Source organism: Megalops cyprinoides, chromosome 11 (assembly GCF_013368585.1).
Source record: "Megalops cyprinoides isolate fMegCyp1 chromosome 11, fMegCyp1.pri, whole genome shotgun sequence".
NCBI classification, from domain to species: domain Eukaryota; kingdom Metazoa; phylum Chordata; class Actinopteri; order Elopiformes; family Megalopidae; genus Megalops; species Megalops cyprinoides.
In genome coordinates, this window is record NC_050593.1 from 21,251,010 (window position 1) to 21,269,440 (window position 18,431).

The following is an 18,431-nucleotide window of genomic DNA, read 5'->3' on the forward strand; positions in this document are numbered from 1 at the left end:
TCTGTTCTAGTGAATTTAAATTTCATTGCTAGTTGATGGGAGCAATGCCAAGACGCCACTGTAGCTAGTCAGCTTCCCTTTTTGAGGGTAACGTTACTTTTGCCCACTTAAGTGACGGCGGGTGAAGCACTTGGAGGGTAGAGCATGTCTACAGACGATTTACTCTGTTGTGCAAAAGTAACATGCTGAAAAAGTGCTTTCTCCAGAGCTCTATTTCTATTTTCCAAAGCCTGGCCAATGACCGATCATTATGTATTCACTCCCTTTCCACATTGTTACAATAATCATACATACACTCCTTGAAATTGCCCAGGGACGCAATCTTTTACCCTTGGCAGAAAAAGAAATCCATTCCCTTTTTCACTGACTTACTTTCTAGGCGTGATGCATACAGATGATTTATATGTTTAAGTTCAACACTGAATAAAACAAAACACAGCCTGGGATGAATAATGTTTTTATTTGATACTACAACCATTTTAGGATAATAAATGGCACAAACTACAGTGATCAGTGCGGAGTACATGTGCAATTGAAATATGCATGGAAAAACCACACAAGACATCAACAGTCATTAAAAGCTGCAAACATGCATCAAGTATGTAGTATGGCACATACTGTCTGACATTAATTCATAGTGAAAAAGCAAGCATTTATGTAATATTCCTCCATACTGCAGGATTCCATGCTTTAATATATGGGAGCCACATTTGGCTGTGGAATGTGTAAAATGCATTAATGTTTACTATATGCAAATACATTAAATAAACCATTCACAAGGCTAAATACAAGTGTAAATTGAAATGCAGTACATTTCTGGTATTGGTCTGAAACAATGCATAGATTTTTATCTTTTCAAACTGTGACAAGTGTATCCCTTATTACCAACTAACAATGACATGATGCAGACAAATGCGTGTTTAAAGTAATATGTTTTTATAGCAACTCTCCAAGTCAGACACACCTTCATTTGCTCATAAAATTCAGCCCAAGGCCAAACTATTGACAATGAGAGTTAATACATAAACATAAATGTGACTTAGTCTCTGTCAATTAATGGTTAAGGCAGCAGTTGTGAATTTACTACCAAAATACACACTGCTCTAAAATGGCAAAGCACAGCTCACATATGACCACTGTCCATTTTTAGATATAAAACATTAGGCACAAGAAAAACAGTTCAAATATATATAAAGCCATGCAAAAAACAAGTACATAGAAACAACCTGGATGTAGAGGAATAACTGAAAACTAACATGTCTCTCTGTCTTTGGATATAACAAATAATGTAACAAATAACAAAAAAAACATAGTGGATCCATGCATACTGACACAAAAACATATTAGTGTCAAGATAAGGTTCTGACCCATTACTGATACTCAGTAAAGATTTAACAGTAAAAACAGATGTATCACAATTTTTATTCATATTCTATCATATTTGCAAATGCAAATGAGAGAAAAATCTACATACTGACAATGACATTGTTTTGTGTGTACATTTAATCTTATCAAGTAACCAAAGAAAGCATTTCAATGCTATGCGTTCACGCGAAACAGAAAAAATTAGTTAGCCCTTGTTAAAATGGTGACCTCAACATTTCTGATTGTTTCTAATACAGGACATACATGAATAAAATAGACAGAGCACATGGGAAACTAGTTTATAGCAGATTAGCGCTTCAGTATTCGGCTTGATAGGCATGCACAGCCCCGCTGATCATTGGTTCCCTCTGGGGGTGTCGATGTCTACTTGCGTCCCACTGTCTCCGCCAGCTTCTTCAGCCTCTTCTTCAGCTCCAGGGGGAACTTTTCGTAGCACTTCTTGCACACCGGCTTCATGTCAAACTCCACAAATTTGTTCCTGCACACAGATATGATATAAGAATGTATATCCAACACAGGCTTGATTTATCAGTGACAGTAAGACAATCAACAAAAAGCTCACTTCTGGTGGGTCTCCACAAGAAGCATTTCGATTACTACAGAGATCTGCATGCTGCTAGACTCACACTATACACGGTATTGTAACCGGCATCCACCATATTATCAATAATTTGCTTCTATTTGCTAATGTATACTGCATGTTAGACTTCTAATTAGTAAGCCAATACAACGGTGCATTCATCAGAGAGGACTGGATTGGTATTTGACAACAATAGTCTAATTGGGATGCTCCAATTTTAAAAATTCACAAGCAACAACACTCAGGTTTTGGTGCTTCACATCATGCAACAGAATCATCCAATTCTCCCTCTTGCTGGGAAAGGGTTGCTTTAACTACTATACTGTGATGCACACATTTGCTAGAGGATCAAGGGGAATGTCACATGCATCATGCACAAGAGCTTAAGCAACTCCATTCCATGTGCAAGTGAAAACAGGAAGGAACTGAGGCTTATAGTAAGTGGGACTTTCCACATCAAGGCCCGGGACTGCAGAAGGAACACAGCAGCCCATTCTATGCCAGTAAATCCAAACCAGTTACACAGCATGCTAATCATAGGTCAATCCAGGGAAAGAGTTTCCGGATTAAGATTTAAAACGGGCATTTTAAGCCTTTTCTCAACATTAGGCAGACCAAATACTCGGCCTTTGACAAAAAGATCAGTGTACGTCACCTCCTGTATGACTAATCACCATGGTTACCATCCATCCAAACAACATCACTGATTTATGATCATGCAGCATTCCATACACCTACATTGGCAGTTATGGAGATGGACAAAAACATACATCAAAATGGTACATTTTAACCCAAATTATGGAAGTGAGAGAATCCAACATTTTGTTTTGACTGATAAGCACACCAGGATATGGCTCTACTTTTTCTATAGAGCCTGTGCTCCACTGGCAGGGAAGATGTCTCGCTGCCCTCTACATCATCAATGATGTGAGCATGCAGGAGCATGCAATGTCTCCATCTCACCTCTGACAAACTGCAAAGCTTGTCTCCAGAGCAATTCATCAAGCATGTCAGTACATCACTTTATGTCACACAGTGCACTTCATTATCAGGTATTGGACTGCAGTGAACCACTGAAATGGGATGGCAGTGGGAAAACCAGTGCAAACCAAACGAATGGATCTAACACCCACAGCGCACACAGAGGAAACCCAGAGCCGAGGGAGGAAAAAAAGAAAAGGGAGGATGACACTAACCAATGGATGGAAAGTAGAAGAATGGGAGGAAAAGGGAAAGAAAGGTTTACAAACAGATGGCCATTTTCTTTTTCTTGTCCTTGGAGTCACGCTCTCGCTTCGCCAGCCGGCGCTTCAGCTCCTCCGGCATCCGCTCATAGCAGTGCTTGCACACTGGCTTCAGGTCGATCTCTACAAACTTGTCCCTGCACGGCCAAGAGCCAGGGGGCAGGGGGGCACGGACCAGGGCCAGAAATGGAGAGGGAGAACGTTGTACATAGGAGAGAGAGGAGAGAATAGGGGGAGAGCGAGCAGAAAAAGAGAGGATAGGTGGAGGGAACAGGGGAGAGGAGCAGATGCACAGGAGGACAGTTAGGACTGTTAGGTGCAAAGCAGAGACAGTAGAATGAGGCCGAAGAGAACTGTGCCACGGTTGAAACCACTGGTCAACATTCACACACCCCCTCCACAGAGGACTATGGGAGATGTGTACAACATGTACCAGAACCCTGCCAATCACAGAGGACATCTCCTTGACCATAATTACGATGCATTATGGAACCGTTCTGCTTTATGCTCTACCCTTCGTGACCCTACCACAGAGCTGTGGTTTCTCTGTCACTAAAATGTCACTGTCACCAGTGCGTCAAGACAATTATTTAAACACAAAATAACCACTAAAACATTTCTGTTTCAATTCAGGTTGTCTGTATTCATGTGTGCTTTTTGGTATATAGTGAAGAATTCCAACAAATCATTTTTAAAACTGTTGATCAAGATGGTTCATATTAATCAAAATCATTTAATACTATTCACAAAAAACATGCTTTCACTGTAGTGACAGCTTGCCATCACAAACATCATTATTCTCTAAAATGGGAGCTTCTGTTGAGACTACATGTTCATTATCTATAGGTAACATTTGTCTTGTTTGATAGTAGATATGTCTATTTAGTGCAGCTGTGCCCGACCTAACCCAGAGAAGTAGCCTGAGATCAGCTTAGCAAATCATGTCAGGGGCCACAGTAAAGATGTTTTCAAATTTTGATACCTGATTTCTTTTTTATATGATAACAAATGTATTATTTTAATAATATGAAAATGTTGTATGTTTTTATCCCTCTACTAGCCTATGATATTTTTATTTTATACTTGAGAGCTGGAGATGATGCAATGGCTACTTTTGTCAAGCATATATAACAGCTGTACTGGTAAGAAGACACGGACATCCAGACCATTCCTCAGGATTGCCCTGTCTGAACGCCATATTTTTAACATAAAATATAAACACTTTCATCAGGTGACATTTCATTGATTTACAGACCTGCACTCTGACAGGTTAAAGTTCAGTAATACAAGGAAACGATGATAAACAAATCAACCAGCACAGGCTAAAAGAAAACTGCTCTACGTGGTTACCTTCTAATGGCTTTCACAAGTCTAACAAGTGGAGTTGCTACTTTTGATATGTACAGTTTTGAAGCCGTTTTCAGAGTGAACAGCTTCCAGATGGATGTAGGCAACATATCATCACAAACGTATCAACATAAACTAGGATTCCAGAAGGTTTCTAGAGATGCACTGAAACAGAAGGGCTAAAATGCCAGGAATACTCCTTAAGGAAATATCAGGAAACTTTCAAGACCAAAATATATTTACTGAAGGCGACGAAGAGTCAAAGCATAGTCTGGGGATATCAGTAAGAGTAGCAGTGTAAGCAGTGCGTTTGATAGGACTGAGCACTTTGCTGGGGCATTCACTCAGAGTCTCACTCACTTCAGGGTCAGTTTGGTGTTGCAGGTGGAACAGGCGAAGCAATTGACACACCAGGCCTTGTTCAGGGCTGATACCACTGTGAAGGGATCACAGGAACATCATGAATGTTTCCGCATAGCATCATACTTCCTCCATTCACAATGAACAATGAAGTGCTTTCAGTACAAACCTAACCTTATCATATAAATGTGTGTCCAATACTTTGAGACATAAATTAGGAAGGAAGGCATTACACACCTTTCATACATTAATACTTTATTACAATTAAGTTGTGTAATATAATAATATAACTGCTACGCATAATACTGGATCTTAAATATGTACACATATTGGACAGAGAAAATATCTCACCGTCTCCTTCAATGACACGGTTGCAGTGGTAACAAACATCACCAAAGAGCTGTCGGTGGATAAAAGTAGTGAATCAGAGAGACAGTTGCATGTTTAACTGAACATACATGGTAGACACCAAATCTTCACAATCACGCAAGACAACATGCTGATGCATGCACAAGCAGAATATCTCACTACTGTTTATTCTGGCAACTGTTTGCCAGTTGCTTGCATGATAGCAAGGGTGAAATAAATTTAGGTTGTTTTCAGTTTCCTTTCACCAATAGGTGGCAGTAAACAACTGAACGATAGTTGAGTTAGTGCCACGATTCCAAATTTGTGTTTAGATGTAGGAGACAGGCATTGCAAATTACCTGGGTGTACTATAAACCTGTAAATTTGGCAACTTAGCAACAAACTGAGTCATGGTAAAGGTGAATATAACAGATAATTGCTTGATTTAAAATGATTTCTAGAAAACTGTTTTAGTAATAAACAGTAGTATGGAAATTTGGTTCTGCTTATGAAATGCATCATAACTTATAGTAGATTCTATATTTAAAGCAAATAAACATGCAATATGCAGACAAAAGAGTGAACATATTTATATTCTAGATGGTACAAGCAATTGTAGGCCGAGTCCCAGTCTGCCAAACTTGCCAGACCAGATTTATCTAGAACGACATGTGAGCATTTTGCAGGATTTCAAGACTCTAACTAATCTGAATCACTATGAAAAGACTCATCTTAGCTTCAGCTTATCAACTGAAGACTAACTTTACCTCCAAACTGTCCCTAAATTTCCAACCTGCCTTGCCCATATGGTCAAGTATGGACTAACTTCCCAAGCTCACTTGGGGATTGTGACACAGCCTTACTCACAGTCACAACAAACAGATAGCCACTCTTGTGTCCGATAAGATCACACACAGAGCTCCAAAATTACAGAAATACCAATTCAGTTCAGTCAGCTTTTGTGTAATGCTAAGAAAGGGGATTTTAAAAGTGACTCTTCCTTGTGTTTGGATAGCCACGTTGCTTTACCTGGTTGTAGTGCGTCTCACAATAGGCCAGTCCCTTCCTCTCATAGTGACGGTGTCCCAGGAAGGGCTTTTCACACTTAGCACACACAAAATGCTGCAAATACACGGCACCAGCCCAACACATTAGTTCGGCACAGGCTCTGGATCTGAGGCTGTTTAGTTCAGGTTCAGAGGGCTGACCACAGCACACAGCAGAGTCAGGAGCAAGCGGGCACAGAGCAAGTAGGGCATAGCATCCCTGCTGGAAACACTGACTCCTCAGACAGGCTGAGCAAACACAGCAGTATTTTAATACAGATGTCAATTTTTAAGGCTGTTTGAAAACCACACCCAACACCTGTCAGCCTTACAGCCACAGAAAAACCAACCAGAATGGGACTGGTTTATCCAAACAAATTTGTGGTGTCAGGAAGGTGTGGAGCTATTCTGTCTGAGAGGAGACAGCACCAGCAGGGACATCTGGGTAAAGAGGAAGCAGGACAGAGAGTGGGCCAGGCAGGAAGAAGCCACGCCCCTCACCATGTCAAAGTGCCTCTCGCAGTAGGCATGTCCCCTGCGCTCGTAGTACGGATGACCCTGAAAGGGCCTTTCACACACACCGCACACAAAGTGCTGAGAGAAGATGATGAGGAAGGGTACACAGACGAGAACATGAGAGGAAGACACAGAGTGTAGAAGGAAAGACACAAACATATGGCCAGACATACTGTAGTGTTAGGGAAGAAGCGTTTTCATCAGTTGAAGAGAAGAGAATATTTAAAAATGTATAGTGAAAATAGCCCAGAATGGAAAGCAGTCTCAAGAGAAGCCTTATAACATACATTATTACAAAAAATGTAGGAATTCACTCTGAAACATACTGAAAGCAAAGAAAAAGCCAGAAAGAGGTTCCAAACACATATTGGCTATTTTTCAGGAGAGAAAACAACAACATGAATGTGGTCACAATAGCAGAAAATTAATTTATGAAGCATAGAAGGCCATACATGTACAAGATGACCTTCACAGTATCATAAGATTATGGTATGTTCCTTTCCTTTTAAAACATAAAGGTCAGTAATTGTGGATGACACTACTTGAGCTATATTGTAACATAATTCAATACAAAATAATGGGAAATCGCTTTAATTATCCCGTACGCACCTCCACGTGCCATTGCTTGCCCATGGCATTGACCACGCGGCCCTCGATTGGTCTCCTGCAGGCCCCGCAGATGGGCACGCCCATTTTGTCATGGCAGGGCAAGCAGTACAGCTCGCCCTTCAGCTCTCGGGCGTCCGCCGTCAGCTCCTTGCTGCAGGAGAAATGAGGGGGGGGGGGGGGGGGGGGTTCAGGGAGGACAAAAAATGACTTCTATCTGATTCACTCCTTTTGTTATGAAACCATCCACAATCCACACCTTGGATTTGCAAAACATCCAGCGACAAAGATGGAAGTTTTCTCATGAGTCAACCATGCACCAGCACATTGCACAATCAACCTCTTCCCATATTTAGTCTAGCCGAACAGTCTGTCCTTCCTGTGTTGTATGTAAAGACTTGGGCAGAGAATACGGCAAAGGCAGAGGTAGGCAGAGGAGCAGTTCCGGTGTGACTGAGTGTGTTTGATTTAGCTCTCTGCCAGCACCAGCCCCCTTTGATTCTGTCCTGTTCAGGGAGTTCTAACCTGACAGATCAGGAGCTGGCTTGACTCACTACACAAATACAATCAGAATATCTCGCAAGGTAATGAGGTTCCTTTGGTGATTTCCTAATTAAAGTCAGCATATTAACAATGCATGGGCCCTCCACGAGGCTGACTAGGGAACATGCATTATTCACCACATCCTGTCTGACATGGGTAGTTTTACTTGGGGGGGTGTTCAAGTCTCCCTTGTTGTTTCTTCCACAGTATGTAGACAGAATGGGTTTGGTTGTTAAAGAGTGGAGTAAGTGACAGATTTATGGCCAACGAGTGCAAACTGTGAAATACATCACATCCACTCCCATCTGGGAGAACAGCAGTATGGACCTATCTGCACCTCTTCTTTTGCCCTTTGGCTGAACCTAACTGTGATGAAAGAATGGAAAGGAGCCCCACCCACTTACTAAAGACAGACAGACCAGTCCATCCCCTAAACGCCCCTCAGAGGATGTGTGTGTCAGTAGCTGGGCCTCCGGACAACCGGACAGCCCCTGACAAGCATGTACAATCCACTTTATGTCTGCATAGATATATGTGGAGACCAGGCCAATCAGCTTTGTGCTCTAATCTTTAGAATGCAAACTATATAGTTTAGGCCAAACTTTGACAGAAAACACTACAAACAACAGAAACAATACAAATAACAGGGGAGGAAAAGTGGTGTGGCTGACGCCTTTTCGAATGCAGCTCAAGTTGAGATACACTTAGCTTTGTCATTTAAAATACCAGCCTAACCATGTGCTTATATTATTTGTAATGAAGCAACTGTTTAGAAATTCTGAACAATTTATAGCTGCACTGATCCGTTCCTAGCAGATCACTGCTTCCCTTCAGTTTTAAACAGCACCATCTTCTCCCTGCACAGATTTTGCTTCAGAAATTGCGTGCAAATGAAAAGCCTTGGAAGAACGCTGGCAGTCAATTGTGTCTGATCTATTAATCCACCAGGCTCATCTGTAGCCCCAGTATTCGTATACAGTGCAAACAGAGGCGCAGATCTATTACATCTGTTACCATGTGTCTATGTGGAAGCGCCCTTCCAGGGGATGTGACAAATCAACAGCTAAACACTGGATAATAGATAAACCCTCCCAGTTCTCACTCAGCAAATATAGACAGTAGTTCTTACCAGGGTATGGAAAATATCTTTGCATTGGCAGGTGAACTAAGAGGTGGTTTATACTGACCCACAATTGGTGCAGTTGAAGTGGTCAGGGTGGTAAGGGTCATTCTTGAAGATGAGCGGCTGCTCATCGATGATGGCGTGGCACTTCTGACAGATGTACTTGCCCAGACCACGGGCCTTCTCCCGGTTATGACAGGGGCGGCACAGATGCCTGTGAGGGGTAACATCAAAGGAATGAAACGACTACCTAAAATAGCACATGGATTCATGGTTCAACGCCGTCACTCAGCTCTCCAGTGAGGATGAAGCACTGCTGTAGAGTCTTTCAAACAATGAGAAAGGAGCATGGAACATCTCACTAATGGCAAACATTCTTTACACACTGTGTCACACAAGGAAAGTGCTCTGATGGGTACGTGGGTAAGGCCCAAAGGCATGTTCCCATGGCAGAACGCCACAGCAGGGGGATGGGCTCCAGGACCCAGCTGCCTGATTCTGCGGGGCCACGCTGAGTAACGCTCACCTGCCCGCGTTCTTGACGAAGCCCACATCAGCCAGGACCGCCTGGCAGATGTCGCAGCAGAAGCAGTCGGGGTGCCAGCTGTTGTTCATAGCCTTGATGACACGGCCAATGATGAACTCCCCTGAGGACAAGGATGAGACTCGTGAAGGAAAACATCAATACAGTTGGTGCAACACAAGACATTAGCACCAGGACAAGGAGCTTATACACATACATGTGTCCATGTGTGTCCACAGACAGGAGAGAAAACATCACCAGAGCAGGACACAATGATCAGCCTTGAGTACCAGCTGCCCATGCCACACTCGTGTTTCTATGGATTCTTCACTGAGATTTTCAAAGTGTACCACAGTGGTGAGAGGCCTAACCATTATGGAGTAAAAAATGGTGAAATGGCAAATGTAATTTTTACCTATTTGTACATAAATATATGGAGGCCATAATGAGATTACACACTTCTTTTTTTAAGAACTTCCTTTACAAAATCTGATACCATAATGATGTTACATACATTCTGTTACTGAACATAGCTTGGGTGTATAGGAAAATAGAGTTTGTAGCTTTGAAAACTGACAGGTGCTTGTGTGTGTGAACACTGTATGATTTGTCTGGTAACTACAGTAGGAGGCACTGACAGAGATTTTCTGAGTCAGTATTCATATTCAATGATGGTTGAACCTTGTCTGCTAATTCTAATACCAAAATTTCAGGTTTGTATTTAAATGGTAAACAACTTCCATTCTTTGAAAACTGAGTTTGATACACTCTATACAAGCACTTACAGAATTTACAATCTGTAATAGTTAGGCAGTAAAAGAATCAATACATGAAAGACATTGGCAATCATAGGTAGCATTATGCTAACTGAATATAATGGAAAATAAAAATGCTGACCAAATTAACACAATGTAGTTATTTCACTTCACAGGTTCCTATTCATTGATTTTTCTCCATGCTCTTAGTAATTTAGTGTTTAACACATGATGATTGTAACACCTGAAATGTGACTGAAATCGCCACTATGAGCAAGCCACTGAGATCCTTGTAAAATTTGTGTAAACTAGCCTTTTGAAATAATGTATCTGTGTTAATCCATGGTTTGAGCAAACCTGGAATTGGCATGGATATCACAGACACATCTGAGCACCATGTCTTTTCCACAGCTCACCACTGAAATATTATCTATGATCGGACAAGTGTCCCTGAAGGCTGCATTGCACTGTTCAGGAAGGATATCATGAGATGGTCTGCTATTGAGTGTTCCAGTTAAAACCAATCGATTAGAGGCCAAAACTGAAATCATCCACATTGATCATGCAATGGAATAAATTCCACTATTTCCTGCTTCATGGTATGACCATTTAGTATTACTTCAGTGCATATTATCATCATTATAGAGGTATAAATATCCTATCAATTTATGATGAAAAACTTATGATTCCTTACTTCATTTTCAGCTGAAATTCTCTGACTTTTCCATAGCACAAATAAAGTCTTGGTGCCAGTTATTCCTCCCTAGGTGGCTGCTGGGAAACTAAGTCAGTGCATGTTGGACTCTTCCTACGCCTGGCACGTATTTGTGCCCTGAATTTGAGCTCTGTAGATACTCACCACACTGGTGACAGCAAGGGGCAAACAGCATCTGGAAGTCATGCTCACAGTATTTCCTGCCCTCGAACTGTAGTAATAGAACACAGCATCACACTTTTAATGGACAACCACAGAAACATAAAAAGCATGATGTATTACATGTTTATGCACACCAAAATGTCAACTTTTATATCTATAAACACAGGCTTGCTCCCAGGAAAATCACATCTTTTGACCCCTTAGAGAAATTGTTTAGCCATAACAGAATTCTCTCTGAGATAAATGCCCTAGTATTTGCGGGGAAAGGGTACGAAATCACAGTGCCTGCATGATGCCCATTCATATTTCAAGGACTAATCTGTTCATCTGGCACATGCTTCTGCTTTCATTGCAGACGGAGCCAGGGTTTGATCTTCGCTCACTCACAGGACACTGTGGTACCAGCCACTTCAAAGGGAATACAGAAACTTCATTTCCTCTGAAGGCCCTGGAAGTGCTCACTGCTGCTCCTCAGGCTGAACCTTTGATGTGCAGTAACGTGTCAGAAAGGATACTGTGTTCCCAAGAGTCCACTCAATGCTATGTGGTTCCTGGCCACCTCTCAATTCTACAGCACAGTGATAACTTAATGTGTGAGCTATCACTTCAGTCACATGTCGATTCTCAATGGACTCAATGGTCTACATGAATTTGAATACTAAATATGCAAGGAATATTTTCTGAACTCTTGATGTTCATCAGATAAACAAACCTTGTTTACCCCCAATCTGACACCCAATCTGCTGTTCTTCACAACAGTTTGTCCCAGCACTATTTTAAAGTGAAATCATTTTGAAAAACACATTTAAAAATTAATGAGATATTACGGTATTAGTCAAGCTGCTCATAATTCATTAATGCACGAGGTTTGTGCAGCCTTTTCTTCCAGTTCCGGCAAAAGTTTCAACCCTGCTGACATACAGGCTTTCTAAGATCTCTCTTAATTGGCAATTAACTAAATATTTCCAGCATAACATTGTTCAGAGGAATCAAGCCTGTCAGTCACGGTGATAACATTGTACAGGATTTGGGTAAACTCAAAAACAGCAGTTATTATTGCAACCCCTCCCCTGCAAGCCCCAGGATTGGTCAGCTCTGGTGTAGGGGGAGGGGCCCACCTCATAGAAGAGTCCCTCTGGGAACTGCTGGAAACACTGCGCGCACACAAAGCACTGCTCATGGTACAGCTCCCCATTGCTGTTGACAATCTTCTCTGCCGGGGCAAAGCCACTCTTGCAGCGCTCACAGATGGCATTTGCCAGGGCATTTGCCATGTTGCTGTGGAGGAGAGAGAGAAAACACAAAAATTAATCACCATTATTTTGTTTTCATAGTCAATTCCTTTAGATAGGACAATATCTAGGTATTACATCTGTCATACAGTGGAACCCGTCTAGCACAGCTTCAAACAGAGCCACACTAATGGCATGCACTGAAAAAAAGTGTTGTGATTTTGATGACTTACAAACACTGGCACAGAGAGGGTTAAAAGCAGACCACTTATTAAAGAACTTTGCAGTGAGGGCATATGGGAATCTGGGTGGGGCAGAGTGACCGTGAGTGGGAACTTTCCCTCCACTCCCCATCAAATTCACTTCTATGGATTCTCTGGATCTTTCCCAAGGAAGCCACCATGAAGAAGACACTACCAATGGAACCTTTTAGTAAAAAGCTCATTCATCCATCTGCACTTAGTTAGCAAAGTAATATCAGTTCATCAAAACAAAGAACAGCACATTCTCTTCACATCCAAGAACATTTTATTTCAATCACTCTGTTGGACCAGATATCATATTCTTCCACCGAGGTTACTGGAAGGCTCGTGTGAACTGGGTGCATTGGGTTTCCAATGAACAAATGTATTTTTCTTAACAACCATGCTGGGTTCATGCCAGGGTTTACACTCGCACACTGAATTATCAGCTGATTTTAGGGCAGAGGAGTAATGAGCTACTCTCCACATTGCCTCACTCACTCTGACCACATTGAGGTGGAGGAGAATTCCAGCAGCAGAGGTCAGTTACCCTTCATTCTGCCCCTGTATGCCAGCTCCAAAATGCTACCAAAAAGTGGAAATTGTAGGTGATGAAATATTCATACTGCTGCTCATCTTCACCGCATTACAAGTGCCCCTGAAGGGTGATCAAAGCCGGAAGTAATGTTTTCTTGCAGTGATGTGTTCCACTGAAATCCGCTGACCTTTCTTTGCTGCACGGTTTGTTTATGGAAGGTGTGTGTACATGAAAACACCGCAATTAGTCATTTCACTGCGGTACAACAAACACGCTCGCTTCCATTGGGTCACACGCGGTCTCACGTCGAAAAGAGAGTCAAGAGGGACTAGTCATAGCCCGAGGTGAGGTGCAACGTGAATTTGGATTCAGTTTAGCCAAGATACTGCAACTTCTGTATACTTACAAGATGTACATCTCAAGTTTATTTTATATGAACATACTGTTACTTCTCTAAATTCTCAGTATATTGTTAAGATTTCTGCAACTGTGTTGATGTCAGTAGAGGCTGTCTAACAATGTCTCCAATGAAAGGGATAAAGGTCTCCCCTAATGAGGTAGTTAATGGTTAAGCCACCAGAAATCCTTCTCCTTTCAAGCCCAGAGCACAGAGCACTAAATCTCAATACCAGCATTGGCCACTACTCAAAGGAGTGCAGAGAAGTGAATAAAAGAAAGAGAGGGTGGGAGGGGGGAGAAAGGAGCACATTCTGACTTTGCTTTGTTTAAAAGGTCAGAATTCCTGCGTGGCTCCTAGAGAATGTGTTTACATATATGGAGCATATATGGCATTGCTCTCCCCAAGAAGAAGAGATGGCAGCAAAGTCTTTGCCAACAACCCAATATAGCATGCAGTGACATGGCTACGTCAACTTCCACATTTCTGGCGTTGGACAAAAGGAGATGTTTACACTTCACAGGAGACGACTGGCAGCATTAGTGTAACCGACAGACTTACAGAATTACAATTCGCTAGGTCGATTTCTTTGTGCATCTTAAAACTGGTATTTATTCTGAAACAATCCAGGCCATGTACCTGTCTCTACTCTCAGAAATTAAGCCCTGGACCATAAGGCCCACAGTTCACTCCACTTTACCCTAAACATTATTCTAACCTGAGTCACTGAGGTCTTGAATACTTTATTACTGGGACTGACCTGTACCCTATGAAAGTTCAGAGGTTCGATCATTGAAACACTCTCTGAATAAAGTTGAACTATCACATTCCTAACTGTTTTTTTCCTGTTATGTGAATGTGTAAAATGTCATCGCAGCTCTACAGTCTAAGGCTGGGGCAGCAGATGTGTCCTTTCTTGCTTTCACTCTGTTTTCAGAGCTGTACCTCTGCCACAAAATTCAGTTCAGACAGATGCTACAATGTGACATGAATGCTGTGAAATTAAGATTAATGCTAATAATTCAGGACTGAATTAGGCATAAGATAGTGAGTTAGCTGCTGTCTGACCGCAGAACAGAGCTCAGCTGTTCAGCTGTTTTTATGACAACCACACAATTGCAGATACTGGGTGAAGTCACAATGTTAACAAAATTCTACAACAGTAACACAAGTAAGTTACACACACCTAGGCAACTAAAACATGGTTTAATTAGATAAAGTTAATGTGTGAGACTGGTACCACACTTGCAAAATATACTTGATGCAATTTACAGGTGTGTTGCAAATGCGTCACTGTATACAGCCTAGGAGCCATCATGTGGCCAGCATATAGACAAAGGATTCTCAATCATGCTGCTACAATGGGTGTGGGACTCAGATGTTTAGGCAGTGTAGAGCATTACACACAGAAGTAAAAAAAAATGCCTGTTTATTAATTACTTTGACATGCAGCTGTGGATAGCTTGCTCTGTGACACCTTAAATGTCCTTTTGGGAGATATCTCTGTTACACTGACCAACTTCAAAGATTATGTCATAAAAATGTGATGACTTCACAACGGTTAAGCATTTCATATTACAACCCAACCCTCACAGGGTGGAATTTATACTTCAGAACAACCCAAATAGTTACTTCATTATTTCTTTGCAAATTCCTTTATGCAGGGTGGCGACACTTTTTGATCATGAAGGTCTCTAATTAAACATTCTGCTCCTTAAGCTCCAGGCCATTCCCTACATCAAAACAGGGCTCAATAAGGTAATTAGGATGTGGAACACTGATGTCACAATTGCGTAAGATACGGCCCTAGACTGTGAACAACTCCTGGGTTGCCATTCTAAGCCAGGCAGCCCCTCCCAGTCCATGAATATATTGGAGGAAGTGACAAATCCCCCCGGCATTTCCATTCCATCTCTCTCACCCTGGACTCCCAGGGAGGGAGGGAGGGAGGGAGAGAGAGAGAGAGAGAGAGAGAGAGAGAGGGGAGAGAAAACAGTAGATTGTTTTCAGTGTGCAAACTCCATTTCTGACAACATTTCACATTCCTGCACTAAGCCAACCTCTGCTGTGCTTCTCATGTCTATAAAAGGGCCCCCCTGAGCACTGCGAGTGAATGCAAACCTGTAGTCTCACATGGCCTTGGCTCTCAAACCAAAAATCACCTCCGAACAAACTCAGGCTGTTGGTGGTAAGTGCTACTTTCACACTGGGTAACCAAAAATCATGTAAAGTAAGAAATTTCAGTGTGGGACTGTGGGTTTGGCCCATGCACAGCGTACTGATTAGTTCTACCCTAGTAAAACAGAAATGACCACGCCGCACAACAGAGATTTAACCCAGGCAGGCAACCACACAGTAGTGAGAAAGTTCCACAGCAGCTGCGGGGCCATTTAGAAAACACCACCGACTACAACAGAATGCAACGTTTTAATTTAAAAAGTAAAAAGGAAAATTGCCCAATAGTGTAGGAGTCTTGCCAGAGAAGAGATTGTAGGACATTCAAACGGTGCACACAATAAATGATCCCGTCATGTCCTGTGCATCTGAGCCAACAATGACATGCTATTTCTACAGAGCTGATAATTAATACATAGTTTTATAACATCTAGATACTTACCTTGGGGGAGTGGTGATTCATCAGTAATTTCCTGGCCGTCTAAAGTAGCTAAGAGCTAATACCTTCACAAGTTGGCAAGAGTAAAGAAGGGCTGCACATTTTTTTTTCTAAAAATACACTGAACTCGGTCCCTTAAAGACAATGAGAATAGAGAAAGGAAGTAAGGAAGTAATGAAGTAAGGAATCACCGTGAGCAAAGTTAGGCTTTGCACAAACTGAGTATTGTTTGGTTTACCTGCTGTGCAACTACACTGCTGTCTGTCCAGATAAGGCCGTGTTTTTTACTAGCTGTGTCTACAACTAGGTTGTCCTTGTTGCTGCAGACTGCAGGAAAGCAGTGAACCAATGTTACTGCAGTGTCTGTCTGTGTTATTCATACAGGGTAAAATATAATGTTCGAAGTTTACCGCACACACCTTTACGAGCTTACACAACTACAATAACCCTTGCTGTGATACAGTAATCCCTACATCACTTCTGGGCTTTCCTGAGTCAAAAAGGAACATGCACTCAAAGCAAGCTGTGATTTATATTCTTTTCTTAATCTCCCCACTTTCCACATTTAAGCCCTCTATTATCCACAAAGCCTTCTGACATTCATTTAGACAGATTCTAAAACCCACCAAATTATCACAGCACTCCCTGCAGCCTGGGCAAAAGAGTAGGCCGTTTTTTAAATATAATGTAAGGTTAAAAAGAACATGGTTAAACCGTGCTGCTAATGCACCTACTGATTCACTTTCATTCAGAAATCTCCCTTAAAGTCCTTAAAGATATTCCAGACCCCTGTACCACCAATGAATGCATTGTATGCCACATAGAGGGTGCTTTAATTCCAGACTGAACGGAACAGTATGTTTCTAACTCTAAAAGGCTCACAGAGCAGAATTCACACATTTTAGCTCCATGTCACTTGTGTGCACGTTCTAGCCCACTCTCCTATGGGACATTGCCTCTCCACTCCAGTCCTGTTCCCACAGTGAAGGAGCCTGCACTTACAAACGTGCGTAGAAGTCGCAGAACTCCTTGTACACTTTGATGTCGCTGCGCCTCCTCTGGGATTTGGAGACGGGCACCTCTGCTTCTCCCCCTTCGCCATGATGCAGCCCGTTCACCTCCACCTGAGGCTCACCGTTCTCGGGAATAGAGTGGGGGGCCAAACGGCTCTGGACCTCCATGGTCAATATCCCAAAAACAGCCACAAATCAGCAAAAAAGGCAAGGTAATCCTTCGGGGTGGGCAAAACAGTGAGGCAGCGCGAGAGGGAGACTTCCCTGATCCCGGAGCGGAATGGTCTGCACTCCAGCCAGTCCCAACTCTCTCTCCCAGCCCCACTCTGCCACGGGCTGGGTTCCCTTTTCAAATTAAGAGCCCACCTCCCCCCACACACACACACAGCACAGTCCAGTCCAGAGCAGGGAGAGGTCACTGTGTCACTACCACTGCAGAGCAATACAGAGAAACACAGTGGACCTCCAATCTACAGCTACACAGATATCCAGGCTTTACAGGGCAGACTGAGGACAGAGAGCCACTACGACACTGTTAATGCTGTGAGCTATGATGACACCATTGGCTCATAAAAAGAACAAGTCCCTGGTGACTCTGACCGGCCAGAAGAGAGAAAAGGGTTTGGTCTCTCTCAGTTCTGGCTCTGTGTGCTCAACAGCTGGGGATGTGAATTTGCAACACTGGAGCATATTCAATGCAGAAAAAGAGTGGGAAAACACCAACATGGAATTTTGTTGTGCAATTTAGTGGATTGTTTCTGGGAATACACACTCTTACAGTAAATTCAGCAGCATACTGAAGACAATACACACCGTGTGTGCTGATGGTTGAATAGCTATAATTTTAATTATACCAGGTTTTAATATGGACCGATTTCAAAATTAATTAAATTCTGTCAAAGCAAATAATGTAGCTGGAAATAACTAGTCAGATTTGGTTCCAAAACTGATCCAAGTATGCACATAATCCTTTTCTAATTCAAATCGGTATCAAAGACGTCCTGCCATAGCTTCTGTTGTATCCATTATGAATGTTCCTCTGAGTAATTAATGTATGAGACAACCACTTACATTCTGAACTGGTATGGTAAATGCGCCTTCAAAGAGATTTGCAGCTGTTCACATTACTAAATGCAAAACA

General features: G+C 42.2%; 1 protein-coding gene across 6 annotated transcripts in view; it reads right to left on the bottom strand.

The window, feature by feature from the left end:
• Positions 1–1,483: 1,483 nt before the first annotated feature.
• LOC118785421 (LIM and senescent cell antigen-like-containing domain protein 1) overlaps positions 1,484–18,431 on the bottom strand; it is a 37,211-nt gene continuing 20,263 nt past the window's right edge. The window contains exons 1-11 of one of the 6 annotated variants that reach the window (XM_036540039.1): positions 17,280–17,772; positions 12,373–12,532; positions 11,237–11,303; positions 9,626–9,746; positions 9,164–9,313; positions 7,437–7,587; positions 6,813–6,905; positions 5,269–5,317; positions 4,918–4,993; positions 3,163–3,347; positions 1,788–1,864 (exon numbers count right to left, since the gene is read on the bottom strand). In XM_036540039.1, coding sequence (XP_036395932.1) covers positions 3,209–3,347; positions 4,918–4,993; positions 5,269–5,317; positions 6,813–6,905; positions 7,437–7,587; positions 9,164–9,313; positions 9,626–9,746; positions 11,237–11,303; positions 12,373–12,532; positions 17,280–17,458 — 1,185 coding nt within the window. In that variant the 5' untranslated portion in view covers positions 17,459–17,772 and the 3' untranslated portion in view covers positions 1,788–1,864; positions 3,163–3,208. Of the gene's footprint in view, positions 1,865–3,162; positions 3,348–4,917; positions 4,994–5,268; positions 5,318–6,294; positions 6,388–6,812; positions 6,906–7,436; positions 7,588–9,163; positions 9,314–9,625; positions 9,747–11,236; positions 11,304–12,372; positions 12,533–17,279; positions 17,773–18,431 lie in introns of those variants that run through there. The other 5 variants (XM_036540038.1, XM_036540040.1, XM_036540041.1 and 2 more) reach the window with 5 other exon arrangements.